The sequence below is a fragment of the Platalea leucorodia genome, assembly GCF_965183815.1.
Source record: "Platalea leucorodia genome assembly, chromosome: 9".
Taxonomy (NCBI): Eukaryota; Metazoa; Chordata; class Aves; order Pelecaniformes; family Threskiornithidae; genus Platalea; species Platalea leucorodia.
Window position 1 is genome coordinate 11,685,668 of NC_138831.1, and position 16,958 is coordinate 11,702,625.

The 16,958-nt window shown below is 39.9% G+C and overlaps 1 protein-coding gene across 2 annotated transcripts in view; it reads right to left on the minus strand.

Moving 5' to 3' along the window:
- Positions 1 to 434: 434 nt before the first annotated feature.
- PDZRN3 (PDZ domain containing ring finger 3) overlaps positions 435 to 16,958 on the minus strand; it is a gene marked incomplete at its 5' end in the record, with an annotated part of 148,937 nt that continues 132,413 nt past the window's right edge. For both annotated transcript variants that reach the window (XM_082321693.1, XM_082321694.1), the window contains 6 exons: positions 435 to 4,450; positions 5,358 to 5,474; positions 6,557 to 6,658; positions 7,520 to 7,582; positions 8,467 to 8,565; positions 16,225 to 16,312. In XM_082321693.1, the coding sequence (XP_082177819.1) occupies positions 2,900 to 4,450; positions 5,358 to 5,474; positions 6,557 to 6,658; positions 7,520 to 7,582; positions 8,467 to 8,565; positions 16,225 to 16,312 (2,020 nt within the window). In that variant the 3' untranslated portion in view covers positions 435 to 2,899. The remainder of the gene's footprint in view (positions 4,451 to 5,357; positions 5,475 to 6,556; positions 6,659 to 7,519; positions 7,583 to 8,466; positions 8,566 to 16,224; positions 16,313 to 16,958) is intronic.

The window sequence follows — 16,958 nt, forward strand, 5'->3', positions numbered from 1 at the left end:
GCACTGGGGTAGGTACTATATGTAACTTCTAGAAAAGCTGTTGGATGAAATATTTCCTCTTAGGCATCAAAGGCTGCTTTCTAGTCTGATTCATTTCACTGTAACGAGGTCAGGTTTGGACTGACATTATGGTAATTTCCAATGTTTCCTTGCAAGCAATAAAAAGACTCCAAATCTCCCTTTTCAACACCGCATTAAGTACTTCGATAAGGCAGTGAAAAAGGGTGTGTGATAAGATAACTGAGAAAGAAAAAGGAAAATCTGCAGTTTGCAAAGCTTTTGCCCGGATTTCCAGGATAACTGGTGGAATCTGCAAACTGATGCTAGTCAATAAATCATAATACTAAAGGAGAGGTGATTTTTAACTGACCAAAATAACAACAAATGTTTAGTGAGGAAAAACTCAAAAGGTGTGAGAATAATTCTTGGCCAATAATTTTATTTCAACATCGTAAAGAATGTAAATTTTATACTGTTGATGCTTTGGTGTCATTTCTACACATCACACTTGAATTCCCAAACACGTTTCTGCTGTTACACACATGCATACAATGCTCAGCATTTATATCGCTGATGCCCAAAGGAACCATTACCTGTGAAGTTATTCCAAAGGAGCCTATTGTTATGAGGAACACCTCGATGATAATTCTTCCTCATTAGAGCATTTCAGATCTTACTCTAGTATTTCCAGGTAGACTAAAGATGGCTTAACTGTCTTTTCACGCCTGGTTTAAGGATTGTGATTCCACACTAATCCTAGCTCTGCCTGTGCATCTGAATTGCTGAACTTGAGGAGAGGCAGTGTTTTGCTATGGCTCTCACACCTGCAATTGGGATGACGGGAACATGAGCTCAAAGTAGAACAGATTTGAGACAGAGATAGCAAGCGTCTTACATTGAAGGCAGTGTGTTGTGAAAATGGTATATTTTTCCTATTGTACCACTTGTGATAATAATGGCTGGTAGTATGTCAGGTGAAATCCTAGCTCTAACAAAGTCAACAGAAAATCTTTCATAGACTGCAGTAGGCCTAGTACTTTATCCCAAAGGAAAATATTGTTTGACGATAAATTTACAGAGGCTTATTGACATGAGTGCCAGATTTCAAGGGGCAGTGACAGTTTACATGGGCTGAAGATGCATTTTCAGGTATGTAAAAGAATTTACTGTGGAACATGTTAGACATACATTCAGTGCTAATTCAGTGCTGGTCCACAAAGGGAGTGGAAAAAACAAACCAGAACAAATCCATTGTTTGCTTCTTGATAACAGACAAAATAGGCACTGAGAAAGCTGTTAATCTCTCCCTTTCCAACTTTTCACTTCTATCATTATCATTTTTGCTCTGTATAGTTATGACAGAAGTGTCCAGAACAAGAACTTAGAAGGGTTTGGGAGTAAGTTTTCTGTGGGGGCAAGGGAAAAGGGAGAGGGGATGGAGAAACTGGGAGCTATTCGTAATGAGTCTACATTACTTAATCCAGCAGAATATTCCAATTTATATCTGAATTCCTAATTAGAAATAGAAAATAAGAAAAGAAGTGTGATACCTCTTTGACATTTAGTTTTTGTCTTTTTTCACCATCTCTTTTAATTTATATATTTGTGTTAATTTATATATACTTTAGTTTATGTATTGTCTGTTTTTAATGCAAACCCACCCTGAAGTTTGTAGGTGGGTTTTATATACCACTGAGAAACCACAAAACAAAGCAAAACAGGAGAGTAGTCCTATTTCTTTCTCACTTAGAGGTCATCTTAAGTGCCATCTGAGTTGAAGATATGCATTGCTTGACTCTACTCTTGATATTCCTTGTGCTTCTTTCTTGCCTCTTCCCTCCATCTCTCCTTCCCTCAAGAAAACGTCAATCCAAATTCCCCCCAAAGTCAGGAGGCAGATTATTCTGTTAGGTCTGACTCCAGTGGGCTGTCCAGGCATTTCTGCAGCACAGGAGCTACGCTCGAGGAAAGAATACTCTACGTGGTGAAACCAGAAGGGAGTCAAAAGAATTTAAAATAGTTTGAAATATAAAACAATAATTTATTTTACCTCATTTTACTTGTTAACGTTTGTAGCTAATGATGATTTCATGAAACTGCTTTTATAATTCAATACATTCAAATCTATAAAGCAGTTACTACCATGGGCTTTTCAAATTCCACAAACTGTCTTATATAAACAAATTAGCTGTACATGCACATTTTTTCAATAGGTTGCAACATTTGCAAACATGCTTTAAAATCCTTTAAAGCTGCAGTATAGTGTACTTTGCTTCAGGCTTTTCAGATGAAACCTATATACTTTCTTCAGAAACCTTAAAAAGAAAAATGTTTAAATGTCGAGCATAACTCTAAAAACTGCAGTTTGATAAATGTTAAATATTACAAGAGAATGACTCTAATTCTGAGTTTAAACCTTGAGCTAAATATTGATAAACAGCACTCTGTGTAGAAGTGAACAGCAAAATAATATCACAAAATATGGTTTCACAAAAAATAGATATGTGCAGTTGCTTTTGTGGGGTTTTTGCATTTTTTTTTTTTTTTTTTTAGGTAAAGAAAAGCATGGGTACCTTTTAATATGACTATAGTTTAAGCAAATTACCTGTGTGTAAGTATGGTTAATACATTTCTGATATTTAAACACTTCATGTAAAAGGTAACAAGTAAAAAAGTACAATCAGTATTCCAAAAAGCACTGCTAATATTGCCTTTGAAGGAGATGGGCAAGCTTCCTCTCCACTTTATAATGGAGATCCTGGCACCCACAGTTGGAGTTCAGTATTTGAACTATAAACTCGATGACTGTATCTTATATACAAAAATCTTGCCACATTGAACGAGGCATTGATTTCTACCCCAATGGTAGTGTTTTATGTACATAACTTAGCACTGGCGATTATACAGTAGTCACTGACAGGAAGGAATTGTACACCCGTGTGCCGTCTGGTGACTTTGTTCCGTGGGTTAGCAGTTCTTGGATTGTCATCCAATTGTCAAATATTTTTTTATTTCTCTTCTTCATCATTTTTTTGTGGCTCAGTTCAATGATATTCATCTCTTTCTTTTCTTCTGCACCTTGCTGTTCCTTTAAGCAATCTAACCTGCTCTGCATCATAAACTCACGCCGCCTCCTCTGCTCCTTCGCTTTCACTAAATGCTGCTTCCGCTCTTCCTTGCTCCAGTAACGGCCCATCTTCATTTCGCTTATGGCATCATCATCGGTAGTCATACCACTGCGCTCCTCCTTAATCTTTATGGCACGTTCTCTCAGCAGCCTGTCCCTGACTGGCCTCTTTGTAATGTAGCGGGTCCCATCGCTTCTGACCTTGACTTTCCACTCCATCCTCGGTTCGCTCTGGCTTGAATTAAAGTCTTTGCACATACTCACCAGGCTCATTTGGCTCTGCGCATACTCCACCGCTGACTTCTGTTGGATCAGCTGCATGTAGCTCTGATAGTGCTGTGCATGGGCAGGAATATGAGCGTGCTTATATGGAGAGTGATGGTATGGGGAGACATAGGAGCCAGAAGGTTTCTGACCGTGAGTAGGGCTTTTGCTTCCATCACTGGCTTTTCTCTCCTTGCTTTCCAGCTGCTTGCCAAGGTCGGGATCTTTAGCAGAGGCATGGCATTTACCACTGCTGGATTCATGACTTTCTGAGCTAGCGAATAAATTCTTTTGGGAGACATTATATGCCACTGCCCCCTCATTACCTTGACAGCTAATGCCTTCTGCAGTTCTGCGCAGCGAATTGTCAGGGGAAATCTCCAGCGTGAGTGGTGTGCTTCGGCAGCTTTCGCCTGTGTTGTATGCACTCGAGCTATCCTTGTCAGACTTCTCAGGGAGCTCCGTAATGTCTGAGAGCTCGTGCCTGCGAACATCGATGCTTGTGTTATAGTTGCGGAACCCGCTGTTATGTAGCATCCAGGGCTCCCGGTACTGATCTTTCAGCTGCTGCATCTTATGAGCTCTCACAATATTCAGGCACTCTAGCTCGATATTGCGCAGCTCCTCATTCAGCATCTCCAGCTCTCTGTCAACACTTTCTTGGTCACTTTTGCTCATATCCAGCGTGCTGTTATGATAATACAGACTGTAAGGGCTGGCAGACTTCACCTGGCACTTCAGTTCCAGCAGTTCCCGGAATCGCTCGCATTCGTCTACGGGGATGCCAAGGAAGTCGACATCGGTGCAGTCAGCCGAGATAAATGATTCATTGCTGAACTGCATATCGCCACTTCCTAGGGTGTCATGACTGTATGTCAGCTTCTTCTGGCTCCCTAAAGTGTTGGAGGAGGTGGTGTGATCATCCGCGTTGTTTTCCTGCTCGGAGCTCTCATCGTTGCGAGTGCTGTCGTCTGTGCGCCCCACGCCACTGTCCTTCTCGTGCTGGTTAGATAAAATAGTGGCTGTATCTGTGGTACCTCCATCCTCCTCATGCTTCTTCTAAGAGCAAAAATGAAAAGACAGAAAGAGAAATTATTGCAAGGACATAAAATATATCAGCGTGTTTATCTTTTAATAGTTTTCTTAATCTGTCACCTGTTACTTTCTGCCTGTTACCATTTAGAAGTGGTGACTGAAAACACAGCATGCTGTGGATGACCTTTCCAGAAGAACTCGAGGTCTGTTTTTCAGTTATATAGCAACAGTGGTAGAAGTCACATTTTCAAATTGTTTCTCCTCCCACTTAGGTGCACAAAAGTATCCAGTTCTACTGCGGTGCCAAAGTGAGAATGTGTCCCTTCAGAAAATGTGGCTCCCACAGAGGATGCAGCGTTGTAGAAAACTCCAGAAAAAAACAAAAATTGAAAACCTATTCATGAACTGTATGATTGCATTAATCGTGACAGAATGATAGGGAATATAGGCCCAAATCTGTGGCCCTGCATAAACTTTGCTACGTAAAAACTTACTTTGCCTTTCTCCCCATATATAGACATTATTTCAGTCATTTGCCTGAGTCCTCCGTTTGGATTTTAAGGTTTCAGGAGGCAGGCTGTTTTCAGTATGTGCCTGCATATCAAACAGGAAATTTTATAAGTTAGCTCTCTGCCTGCTGTATCTATCATACACCTAGTTTGTACTTCTCTCGGTGCTCACGCCCAGAATGTTAGATTTCGAAGAACTGTGATCATGTTGTTCTAAGGGGCAAAATAAAAAAGGTAACATCTGAAAACATTTTGGTCCCCCAGATGAAGTTTGTGGATAGTCATGTAATATCTTGATTTTACAGAAAATCCTTTTGCCTTGATCGTCATTCGGGACACTAAGTGCATTCAGTCAAGCTCAATATTGGAATATTGAGTGCAATGTGAAGTTTTGACACCATTGCACAACAGAGCGGCAGTACCTGCTGAAGCATGCTGGCAGTAAATTGCATTGCCTGGTGGTGCTGTTCTTCTAACATGTCCATGTGCAAGTCATCCAGAAAATCATTTCTGTCATCATCCATCCATCCTTCATCCAGCTATGTGAAAAGGGAGGGAAAATCAAACCAAATGTTGTCAAAAGAATGAAGACTGACATAAATTATGTTCCCTCTTTGTGGAAAGCGACTGGGAAATCTTAGGAGTTTCCTTCCTGTGACAGTGCTGCTGTGTCCTGGGAAGGAGCACACATCTCCTTGTGCGAAGTGTGGGTATTGACTGTCCTACCTCCCCGCCAGCCACCTCCACCTCCAGCAGCATGGTTTTAATTTCAATAAACCTTTATATATGAAACAAAACCAGCCTTTTCATCCATGGAAATACTTCTAAGAGTTGGGGCTGTTTTGGTTTGTGCGCGACTTGATTAGGATGTATAAAAACACTCTGGAGCCCAAAGCTTGAACAGGCGACTTGCGAGGCAGCATCAAGGGCCAGAGGGAAAAATACTTGCTAGGGGTCTGTAAGACTTTTTTAGTCCCAGCCTCAATTATCCCCAAGGGAAAGATCAGAAGCATCTAGGCGAACAGGACAGTCGTGAGCCCGACCCCGTGTCTGCAGGTGCGCTGGCAAGGGTTGCTCTGACAGCAGAGGAGCAGAGGCAGATCAAACAATAGTGCTCCTGGCTGTTTGTTCAACATCTTTGCTGTGCTAATCTTTGCTCTACAGAGGGATCTGGTTCAACCTTTTATTACAGCTGAGGATGCTTCTTGACAGTATTTAACTAGGTTAAGAGGTGGTGTATAAAGGGCTAAATAATAGGTGTTCTAATGAATGAATCATCAATATCCATAGGAATTAGAGTTCAGTATGTTCTTCAAAGCTATGGCTTGACACCATCCATAATACCTTGCACTGATGTTTGTAATAGCATTGCAGCATATATAAATCCCTGAATGTCTTATAAATTGAACTTTAATATAAAATATATATGTACGTACTGTGACTGCTGAATTCCATTATTTTAGACTATATATATGTTCAGTCAAACCGTATGATATGGTTTTAGGTAGATTTGGTAGATTTAGGTAGGTTAAAATTCTTCAGAAGGTGCTAACTGCTTTCTACAAAACAGCAACTCTTTTAATTAAGACTCGAGAGGGGTTTTTTGTTGTTGCTACAGTACCTGAATTTCTGGTCTTGCAACAAGTAAGGAGATATTCTTGCTCTCTTCACTGGTGAGAAGTGCCACAGCTTCTTCTCGGTTCTGTACCTCTATGCCATTGATCTTTAAAGAAAAGAGCAACAGAATGAGATCCTTTCACAGGGATAGGTAAATGCTGCTGAGATGGGCTCTCCAGAACGGCACGGCTGGATAGATCCCAGCGCAGTACAGGCCAGGCGCAATCCCTGTTCACATCTCCAGCCGTGTCGTTCAGGTAAGTGCTGGGCAAGCGTGTTGGTCTGGATGCATGAAGCTGTTCTATACCTCTATATGTGATGTGCAGAGCCTTGTTACAAGGACAGAAACTGGAGGAGGAGAGTTGGGCAGCAGCAGGATCACAACATCGGGTCTGGTGGGCGGAAAGGAACAAGGCACATCCTTGTGTGGGACGGGTGAGGCTGTGGGTGCTGCTCCCAGAGACTGAACAGGATGTGGGCCTCCACTCGTGTTAGCGTCTGCGCAGAAGACCGACCACTTCTGACAAAGCCCCTGTGCGTAGGATTGTGGCGCTTGGAAGACGACTCGCTCTGGCACACAGCAGCGGGCGTTTGGCCTGCTGAACAAGTACTAACGTCCCTGTGAATGAACAGGGCTGCCTGGAGAGATTCTGCAAAGAGGACTAATTACTTGGGCCAAAATAGAGGGTTTCTGTGGTAGAAGGAAGACTTAAAAGTGGAAGTGTATCAGAACATGTGCTGGGAACAGATGACATCTGCTGACAAAGCGCTCAGCCTGCAGAGTAGGGCCGATATAGGGCTTTACCTGGCCAGGACTATCAAAATCTGACTGAGATATGGTAGAGGCAAGGGAAATAGCCTCAGAAAGTTAATTTGAAGTGTGGGGATTCGTAAAAACTATACTGTAATAAAGACATTGCAGCAGATTACAGTGTGTTAGCAGACTTTCAACCGTTTACACACATACCTGAATAATGCGATCCCCTTCTCGGAGTCGACCATCTTTTGCAGCAATACTGTTGGGATCAATCTACAAAATAAGAGAACTATGAGTGCTTTGGAGGTTTGAGAACTCAGTATTTACTTCCCGTTGTAAACCTGGTATTGGTAGCATGACTGATACTGTACAAGCCAGCGTGTCCGTCGTTGCTGTTACGTCTCGCATAGTGATTACAGGACACTTCCTTGCTGATGCCAAAGTGAAATGTAAATTAAAACGATCAAGTCAAAACCAAAACATTTCTTCCTGAGATGTGTCTTCAGAGAATGTATGTTCATCGTGTTTGCGTGATATCGATTTACCTCATAATTTAACGTTTTGCTTTACAACACAGTGCTCTGATTAGAACCAGGTTTTGCATACAGAACAGGAAGGATTGTGTCTTAAGTGATGCATTTGTAATGGAAGATTTTAGATTTAGTTATGAGTTTCTTTCCCCAAACTGCTGCTATTAATTTGAAATGGATCTGTGTGATAAAAGGATTATATATGAAATGCTACTTATTTCATGAAAGGGGGCAAAGAGAGACAAACGGGCCCCAAATCTTTGCAAATGAAAATGTGTTGTTGTTGTTTTTTTTTTTTTTTTTTTCCATTTATATTGTTTCTGGAATAATTGAGAACAAAAATTAAAGGGGGAATATATTAAAAATACTTTGAAAACGTCATCTGAAACTGAATGCTGAGACTGTGTTAGGGGAAAAATGAACACAATGTTAATATAATGAAGTTTGACTTCAATGGATGCAGGATTTCACTCAGTTTGGAGAAAAGGAAAAATAATTAGATTTCTTCCAATTACTGCATTCTGACTGTTTTTTGAACATGGTACAAGCAGAAGACAAATGTCTTAAATGCCCAACGCTGCAGCTTAAAAGACAAATTGTACCTTATGGAAATCAGCTCAATCTTACCTCACTCACATAAATACCCATGTCATCTTCATCATCCGTTCTGTAACATACGGTAAGGCCAAGCTTGTCCTGGCTGTTCACTCTATGTAAATCTACTTCCTGAGGTTTAAAAAAAAAAAAAAAGGAAAAGAAAATACATTGTCAGTGAGACACTGGTGACTGATGGAAGCAATTTTTCAAATACAATGAAAATATTTTGCCTAAGTGATATAGTGGATCTCTTTTCATTTCACTTGTAGACGAGGTTAACTTACTGAGCAAAACGTGATTATATGCAGACAATCAATACCTGGGGCATTTTTGACCCTTCAATCAATATGAAGTCATTTTGAAAACAGACCTTTTATTGATCTTAAAGAAGAAAAATTACCTATATTTCATGTAGTGGTAAGACTTCAAATGCTAAAATACTTATAAAGTATGATTTCAATATTTGCCACAGCTGATATATATTTCCTTGTAAGCAGGGAAATTTTCTGGCTTTTCAGAGAAGAATATAATACTCTATTACCTTAACTTGTGTAATTTTCATGAAATGGTGTAATAAATTTCTCAAAAGCGTGACTGATGATCAATATATTGTCAGCAAAGGATTCAGTATTGGTAATAGAAATATAATAAGCACTTCAGTATCTTGCAAGGGTTTGGTTTCAGTAGGTCATGGTTTATCATTCTAGTGCTCTTTGGTGGTCTTGTTAGTCTTGGAGACATTTAAGCCATCTTAAAAATACACATTCTTCCTCTGTGCTTTTTTGCCACGAGGATTGCATGTGGGTTATTTTTTTTCCTACATTTCTGCTGCTCTGTGACACTGGTTAGCATAAAGGGCTGTAAAACCTACAGAGATACCCACAAGCTGTGGGATGCTCCTGGCTGGTGCGCAGTCAGCACGACCATCTATGTAGTGTCTTTCAGCTCTGCCTTCTTGCTTCTGAGGAGCCTGGGGAGCCTAATGTGCGTAACCAGCTTATTGAGACTGCTGTGTCAGTCCTGAGGATGCTGCCATAGGGAGGAAGGATGTTTCTTCATAGGTAGAGCTGTAATAGCAACTGTAGTTGTGTTTTTTACTTCCCTTAGAAGAGTGCTTGGCAGCGAGCGAGGCTTTGAAAGGTCCCACTCCTCTGCGGCTCAAGCCAGGGGGGATGGAGGAGGTGGCTGTGGGGCTTGAGCCCCATTGCTGCGAATGGAAAGAGTGGGAGCAGGCAGAAGGGGCAAAGGGACGCAGGCTGAGAAAGACGGCGTGGCCTGTGCGGGATCCGAGGGCTGTCCCAGCCCAAGGGCAGACCCTGAACTGCACGCTTGTGCTTGGACCCGTCCGTTCCAGTGGATAAGTCCCGATAACACGACTCATTATTTCTGAATGTCTCTCTGTTTTGACCTGCGCTGTGCCATTTGTAAGGGGCAAGACAATAAAACAAGCTGATATGAATAATTTATTGGCGTGTCTAGATGACAGCTGCCAAGATCAGCAATCTCATGTTATTTACTTGTCAACACGTGTAATTTTTTTTTTTTTTAAAAGAAACATAGCCGTAAATGCCAGTGACATTTCAGATGGCATTTAAATGGTTTCAATCAATAGCATCCATGGTGAACTGCTGCTCTTTTTCTCCCTCTTTTGTTACTTAAAGGTTTGAGCACAATAGTAGGGTTTTTTTTTTTCAGATTTCTAAAGCTTTTGGGACTTTCTAGAAAGGAGATGGAAATTCTTCAGAAGAAAAGATGAGACAAAGTGGATTCGATTCTGATCTCATTTGATCATTGGGAACGCCACTGCACTCAATGCGTTTATTCTGCATTTGATCATGGTGTGAACTGGGGACGAGGTGGGAATTTGTGCCTTGGGCCTAATTCAGGCCTAGAATGATTCCCACATGTCCTGCATGCTTTAACAAAAAGATTTTATGTCTTGAGGAAAGTTTTTATATAGTTTACTCATTTGAAAATGTGGCAGTGAAATAGTAGCAAGAAACTAGTGCTGTAACTCATTATACTGTTTGTCATACTGGTAGTGGAAAAATATATATGATGTTTAAATAAAAAAAAAACAACCATAAAAAACCCCCAAAAAAGCATGGTGACTTTGGCCATTATTTAAATAGATCCTATGTAACCATAAATACTTGCTAGTACCTTTTGGAGTGGAAGGAGAGTTGAGAGCAAGCTATTAGTTTTATTCTTACTTGCTGCGTGTTTTGAATAACAAAAGGTGTTTTTCCAACTTAATATAACTATGAAGTGTATTATTATGATTAAAAAATAAGGATGGGTTTACATTTAAAACGCACCATCCAAGACATCACCTGTGATATACTAGAAGGTAATACATCATCTGGTAAATTAAACATATATTTTAAAAGGAAAACAGATATATATTGTTTAAAAACATGCTCACAAATAAAGCAGCAAAAAGCTAAAGCAAACAAAAAATTCTTAGAGCAGGTGTTTAGAATCTGAATTTTTATGAGTAATTACTTGACAGATTTACCCTTGGGTACAATCCCTCTAGTGCTTGGTAGGAAAAGAGTCGTGGGTTTGATGCTACCCAAATATGATAATTTTGTGTACTTAAAGACAGGAACAGCTGCTTTCTGTGGGTCTTTCCATCAATAAAGTTTTAATATAATCATAAAGGTTTGAAATATTTGAGAGATAAAAGTGTGCAATTCCAGTTGGAGTTGAAGAACCAACTCCAGAGTCTTCAAAGCAAAGATTATTCCCTGTGTTCAGAGTAGAGTCTGTGTAACGCACAGATACATGAAAAGGGAACGCGGAACACAAAACTGGCGCCTGCAAGTACGGGTATTGTGGTAGCTTGTGTAATTGCACCAGGAATCAATTAAACTCTAGGAATTAATATGGGCCTAGAGAACTTTGAAGGTGTAAGTTCACGTGTTTGCAATGCCACTGGACTTTGCCATTTCTTACTCCTCTGTCTTCAGCGTTATGCTTCGGGAGAGCCCAGGGGCCTGATCCTGCAAGCCTGCAGCGTTCTGCACTCCCGCTGCAGACAGCAGCCGCTGCGTGCAGAGCAGCCGCTGGACTGCTTCCAGGGACCCTGCGAGACACGTGCTCTGTCTGTCTCTACGGGCTTGAGAGGAAAGAATATTTAGTGCTCAGCTGGGGCTCAGATACTGTTGTCGTGAACTCTGCATAAAATAATATGAAACGTATCAGCCATCTACATTGCAGAAGGGAGGCACTGAAGTATTCAACACCTGGTCTAGATCTGCAGAAATTAGTTAGCAGACAATGGTGGCATCCATAGAGTGCGGTAACGGCGGGGCTGTGTTAATATGATAAATGTAAAAATTTCATATATGATACAACTTTTACACATACAGATAATTAAAATCTGCTTCTTTCGATCAGGTAAAAGTGACATTTTGAGAGATGTTCAACAGAAGTTTTTGTATGCTATTTCAAAACAGAGTCTGCACAAGAGAACTGTCTGAAAGATTATTGGCTCCGTATCAAATGTAGAGCCAAGGAGGGCTCAAAGAGCTAGTTACCGAAACCCATATGGCATGGTAGCAAGACAAGAAGAAATGAACATGTACTATGACATTATACCTGCAACCGCTCATAATAATGAATTAGGAGTAAGTGATAATAGTAAATTAACCTCTATGAGCTCAGAGGATCCCTCATTTGCAACAGATTATTGAATTATTGTACTGCTGATTTAAAATTATGGCTTGGCTGCAAATTTATAAAAATCAAAGTCCTTTCTCTAAGAAGACAGAAATGAGCAGTAGAAATCTGAAATGAGAGGACAACAGTGGGTAAAAAAAGTTCAAACATTCAGAAAGCATTATCCAAAGCTTGCATGGTAAGTACTCTGTCCTTTTGTCTCTCTCTGTAAAAAGTGGTGGTTTATTTTTCTACGCTGACTTCTGACATAACTGACCAGCAGGGCCCACTTTTTTGCTATTCCATTAATAGGTTTCACCAGAAAAAAATGTCAGGGAAATAAATATAAAGAACTATTTCCTTTTATACTGCGTGAGGCCTTCTCACTGCATTTTGGCAACTGACCCTGGTACAGCAGGAGGAAAAATCTTGTTCTTGCTGTCTTGGAAGCTAAGAAAGCGATCTTTACATTTGTCTTTTCACGTGGATGTGGTTTTCAACATAGGTAAAAAGCAAAAGCCCCACCCCTCCACTTCTCAGAGAAGAAAATTTTATAAAACAGGTTTTCTTTCCAGAATTCTTTGCCCTAGAGGAGAAGTAAAAATCTATCTGGAGGTTCCTGTGCCTGCCCGGCTCTCTGATGGTAATTCTCTGATGGACCACAGAGACTGGACTAGCTTAAGTCATCAGTGGTGCTGGGGAAGGCTGAAGAAAAGTGCCTGTCACCCTGATGAAAGGGATTTAGGATGCCTAAATAAGGTAACTCGAAGGATGCCCAGGCTCTTTGCCGAGCAGATGGCCAATGGTCCGTGATTAAGACCTTTCTCATGCAGTAAGAGGTGTTAAGGCCAGGTTGAAGTCCTCCTAAAAGGTAAGGGAGGACAACCTTTCAGTCTTAGCCTGTCAGCATGTTGAAATGTTTTGCCACTTTTGGATTTGTTTCAGACAAAGAATATACAAATACTTGTCTTGGAAAGTACAGTTGTGAGGCTGAAGGAAGGTGCTGCTTTTTACACCTTTACATATTCAATCACCGCCTGAGCAGGACTGCTAGGGCTGGAGTCTTTTGTATTCAGAGACATACTAATGCCTTGAGAAGCTCCTGATCAGTGCAACTCCCTGCAGAGCAGGAGTTTTCCATTGAGAAGAAATATATTCGCATAAGAGATGCTTTCAAATACTTTACAAGCAAGATGGAATAAAAATTGCAGAGTGCCTGTGATGGAGCCTAGTGATGCCCATATCCAGATAGTTACCTCTCGCCTCCTCCCCTCCCTTGCAAATGGATTATTGGAGAAACAGAAGAAAACTTTCAACCCAAGTAGCAAAGTACAGTAAAGCGGAGAGCTTGAAACCCTGGCACTCAGCTTTTATGTATGGTTTCCTAAAAGCAGAGAAGTATTAATTTCAAATTTGGAAGCATGGATTTTGGTGCTCAGTGCGTTCATTTTTTGCTGATCCGACGTTGTGGGTTCATGCCAGGAACACTGTGCGAGCTGTGCGCTGGGAGGGCAAAAAGCTGTTTGAGTGAATTTGTTGTCCTCCTTCAGGCTTTTCAAGTGAAAACTTCGCTTCTGTCAAAGATGGAGTGAGTGTATCAGAAGGGAGATTTCTTAGCAGTTAGCAAACATTTAATGTACTTTTTCATCTTGAAGCTGTACTTAGTCTCAGCTAGCCATTCAGCTGAGTTCAGTTCCGTTCTCTACTCGGAGAGAAAGCAAGACCTACATACTAGTTGCTTATAGGAAAGGGTAAAGACAGAAAGTCAAAAGTGAGAGAACAAGCCCCCTTTTTGATGTAGAATGTTCTCCTTTGTAATCTGAGAAAACTAGCACACTGAGAAAGCCCTCGCTTGGGCTGCATGTCTGACAGCTGGACAGACTTGTTTGAATAAACATATTAATGCGTAACGCTGCTGGGGAATCCTGGAGTGACATTATTCTTCCTTTATGAACCTGAAATGACTTCTGGCTTGGGCCTCTGTGAAGAATGAATGTACTTTTAATTTATAATAAAATAGTAGTTCAGGATTTAGTCCCTCCCTCCTTGTGGCATGTAAACTTCAAAAGAAAAGAAATGGTATTTATTTATTTTTGTAGCAGGGAATATATGGCAGTTACCTCTGAGTCATCAATTTTAAGATAAATGTTGAGAGATAAAACCAAGAACACAATTTTGGTGTCTTGGCGATACTGCCAGGATAAATTCCTTCCTACGGATATTTACATTAGAAGCTTGTTGCGAACTTGGGTATTTCACTGTTTTTGTCTTGTTTACTTGTTACAAATCACTAAGCAGTCAGTTATAGACCATAAAAGTTTAGATGAGGAGCTTCTGATTTAAATTCAAAGCACATTTTATGGACATAGAAGCCCAGAAGGCTGACTTGATGGCTTTCTCACTTTAGACATTCCTGCTGCAGTCAATGAAACAGTGCCTTTGTGGTCTTTTAAAACGTATCTATCAAAAGGCAAACAAAAAAGCAACTAGCCGGTTGAGTCCCTGTTAGCACTTTGACCTTACCATTGATCATAGTCTCTGTGATTTGAACAAGAATCTTTAGTGGTTTTTAAGAAATACTATTAGGCTACAGAGCCTCTTCTAATGTTCATGTCCTTGTGTTACTGAGCTGATCACCTTTTGCCATTAAGTACTATATCAATGTCAAAATTATTAATGTTGTGATTTAAGGCATATTAATGTCTGGCTACTGAAGTGCGTGCGTTTACACTGTTTTCAGCTCAACTGGTTGACCTTCTAGTGGAAGCAATATAATTTATCCACAATATTAGATTTCCTAAAAGATAGATTTTGAAAAGACACTGGCAGAAAATACTAATTTGTTCTACATTTTCCCTTAAGACTGAAATCTGTATTGTATTTGGTTTTATTTAAGAAAAAAAAGGCACTTGTTTGAAAAGTAAGGCCTTGACGTCTGCTAAACAGCATTTGTTTTACTGGCACTTTAATTTTATCCTGACTTTGATTTGCGTTTGTATACAGAGGTGAATTACTACCAGATCTGCAGAATTTGACAACAGCTCGCAAACTTTTTATGGGGTTTTATTCCTTGATCCTGCAAATGCTTTTATAGAAGGGAACAACTTCACGCTCGTAGAACAACTGAACTCTGCTCCCGTTGAAGCTGTTGAAAAACCTACCACTGATTTAAACAGAGCTACAGACAGGTCAGCATCGCTCGCTTTGACAAATAAGCATTAGCAGGACCAGGATCTAAGAAATCAAAAGTGCAAGCAAGCCAAGAGTAAACTATTCACTTACTGATAATCTTGAATGGATTAGCTGGGTCAGACATTGCTGGCAGTATTTAAAACTATTGAGATACTTTACTGCTATTTATTACAAACAATTAAAAACACTTCAGTGGGTCAGTACTGCTTAAGTGTCTTGCAGAACTAAGGCCCACAATTTATATGCTGTACTCTGAATGGCTAGGAGCAGATTATTAAAATTATGAATGAGAAAACTGAAGATGAACTTCTGATGGATATACAAGTACTAAAACCAAAAGTGATTTTTTGAAGATTTGGCAGGAAAAATGGACTTGCATACCTTCATGACTGGTTCAACTTTTATTATCTATAATTTTATATGTATACATATGTAACTTTTCAGGAATGAAAAAGGGAGGAACAGCTTAGTGTAGTGGCACATCTATTTTGGTCTTGTCTTGTAAACTTAAAATACTTCTAAATTATATGATCAAGAACATCTGTTTCTCAGCTGGGGAATATTTAAGGGAAACTCGTACATTTTTACTGTGACTCTGTGGAACAGGTCCTGCCACTCAGCAAACTTGCAAGTCTTTCAGATTTTCAGAAAGTCTAAATCAGCATAGTTATACAGAATTTGATTAATGGAATCAATGACTTCATTATTTATGTAAATTTGTTAGCTGAAGATCTGGCTCATCAGTCTTTGGCACATAGTTAAATACGCTGCTAAAGGTATCAGTAAGGTTTGCAACCAGCAAACTAACTAATGAGCAATGTTATTACAAATAACTGCTTTGAAATGTCTTTTCACTTTATACACGATATAAAGACCATAATACGCACATGTGAAACTTTCAGTAAGTGAAATTAGTTACTAAAGACCAAGTACCTCTAATTCCAGCTCATCTCGGTCCATTTCTTGATGAATTCCTCCCATGTAGTCATTTGGGTCATAATATTCATGCACTGATGGATGGCTGGGGAAAAAAGGTGTATTTTAGGACGGCGCTCAGTACTCTAGTTAGCATATTAATCCCTTCCAAGCTTATAGCAAGTCATGCTGAACATGATGGACTAACAACCAAAGCAAGAAGTTGCATGTGGTTAATTATATATGCTATACCATTTACATCAATAAATGTATTAAACAAAAATTACATGTATTATAAGAGGAGACTAAAACATTTGGTACCTGATGATGAATGAGAGACTTGTAAAGAGTCTTAGCATGTATTAATGATTTTTCTCCAAATGTAACGCTGACTTGAGGAAAAGATATAGAGAGGGAATAGCAGCAAAGTAGGGTGAGGGGCACCAGGTAACAGCTAAGTGGGCAGATATTTGCCAGGATTCAAGATGAGAGGGAATACTAGATTATTTACTTATAAGCTTAGGTTATTTGCAGCCATGTAAGTAAAATCATCCTTGCCTACTTGTTTGGTATTTTTACTTTGCCTTAAAGACACAAAATTGTATCAAATTGCTAAGTATTATAAAAATAATTTGCCACCCAACTATTTGGATCAACAGCATTCTATTGATTGATTTGAATGCAACAGACTGTGCATAATGATTTAAATATTTAAATACGCACCACTCTTCATATTGCCATTCACTATTGGC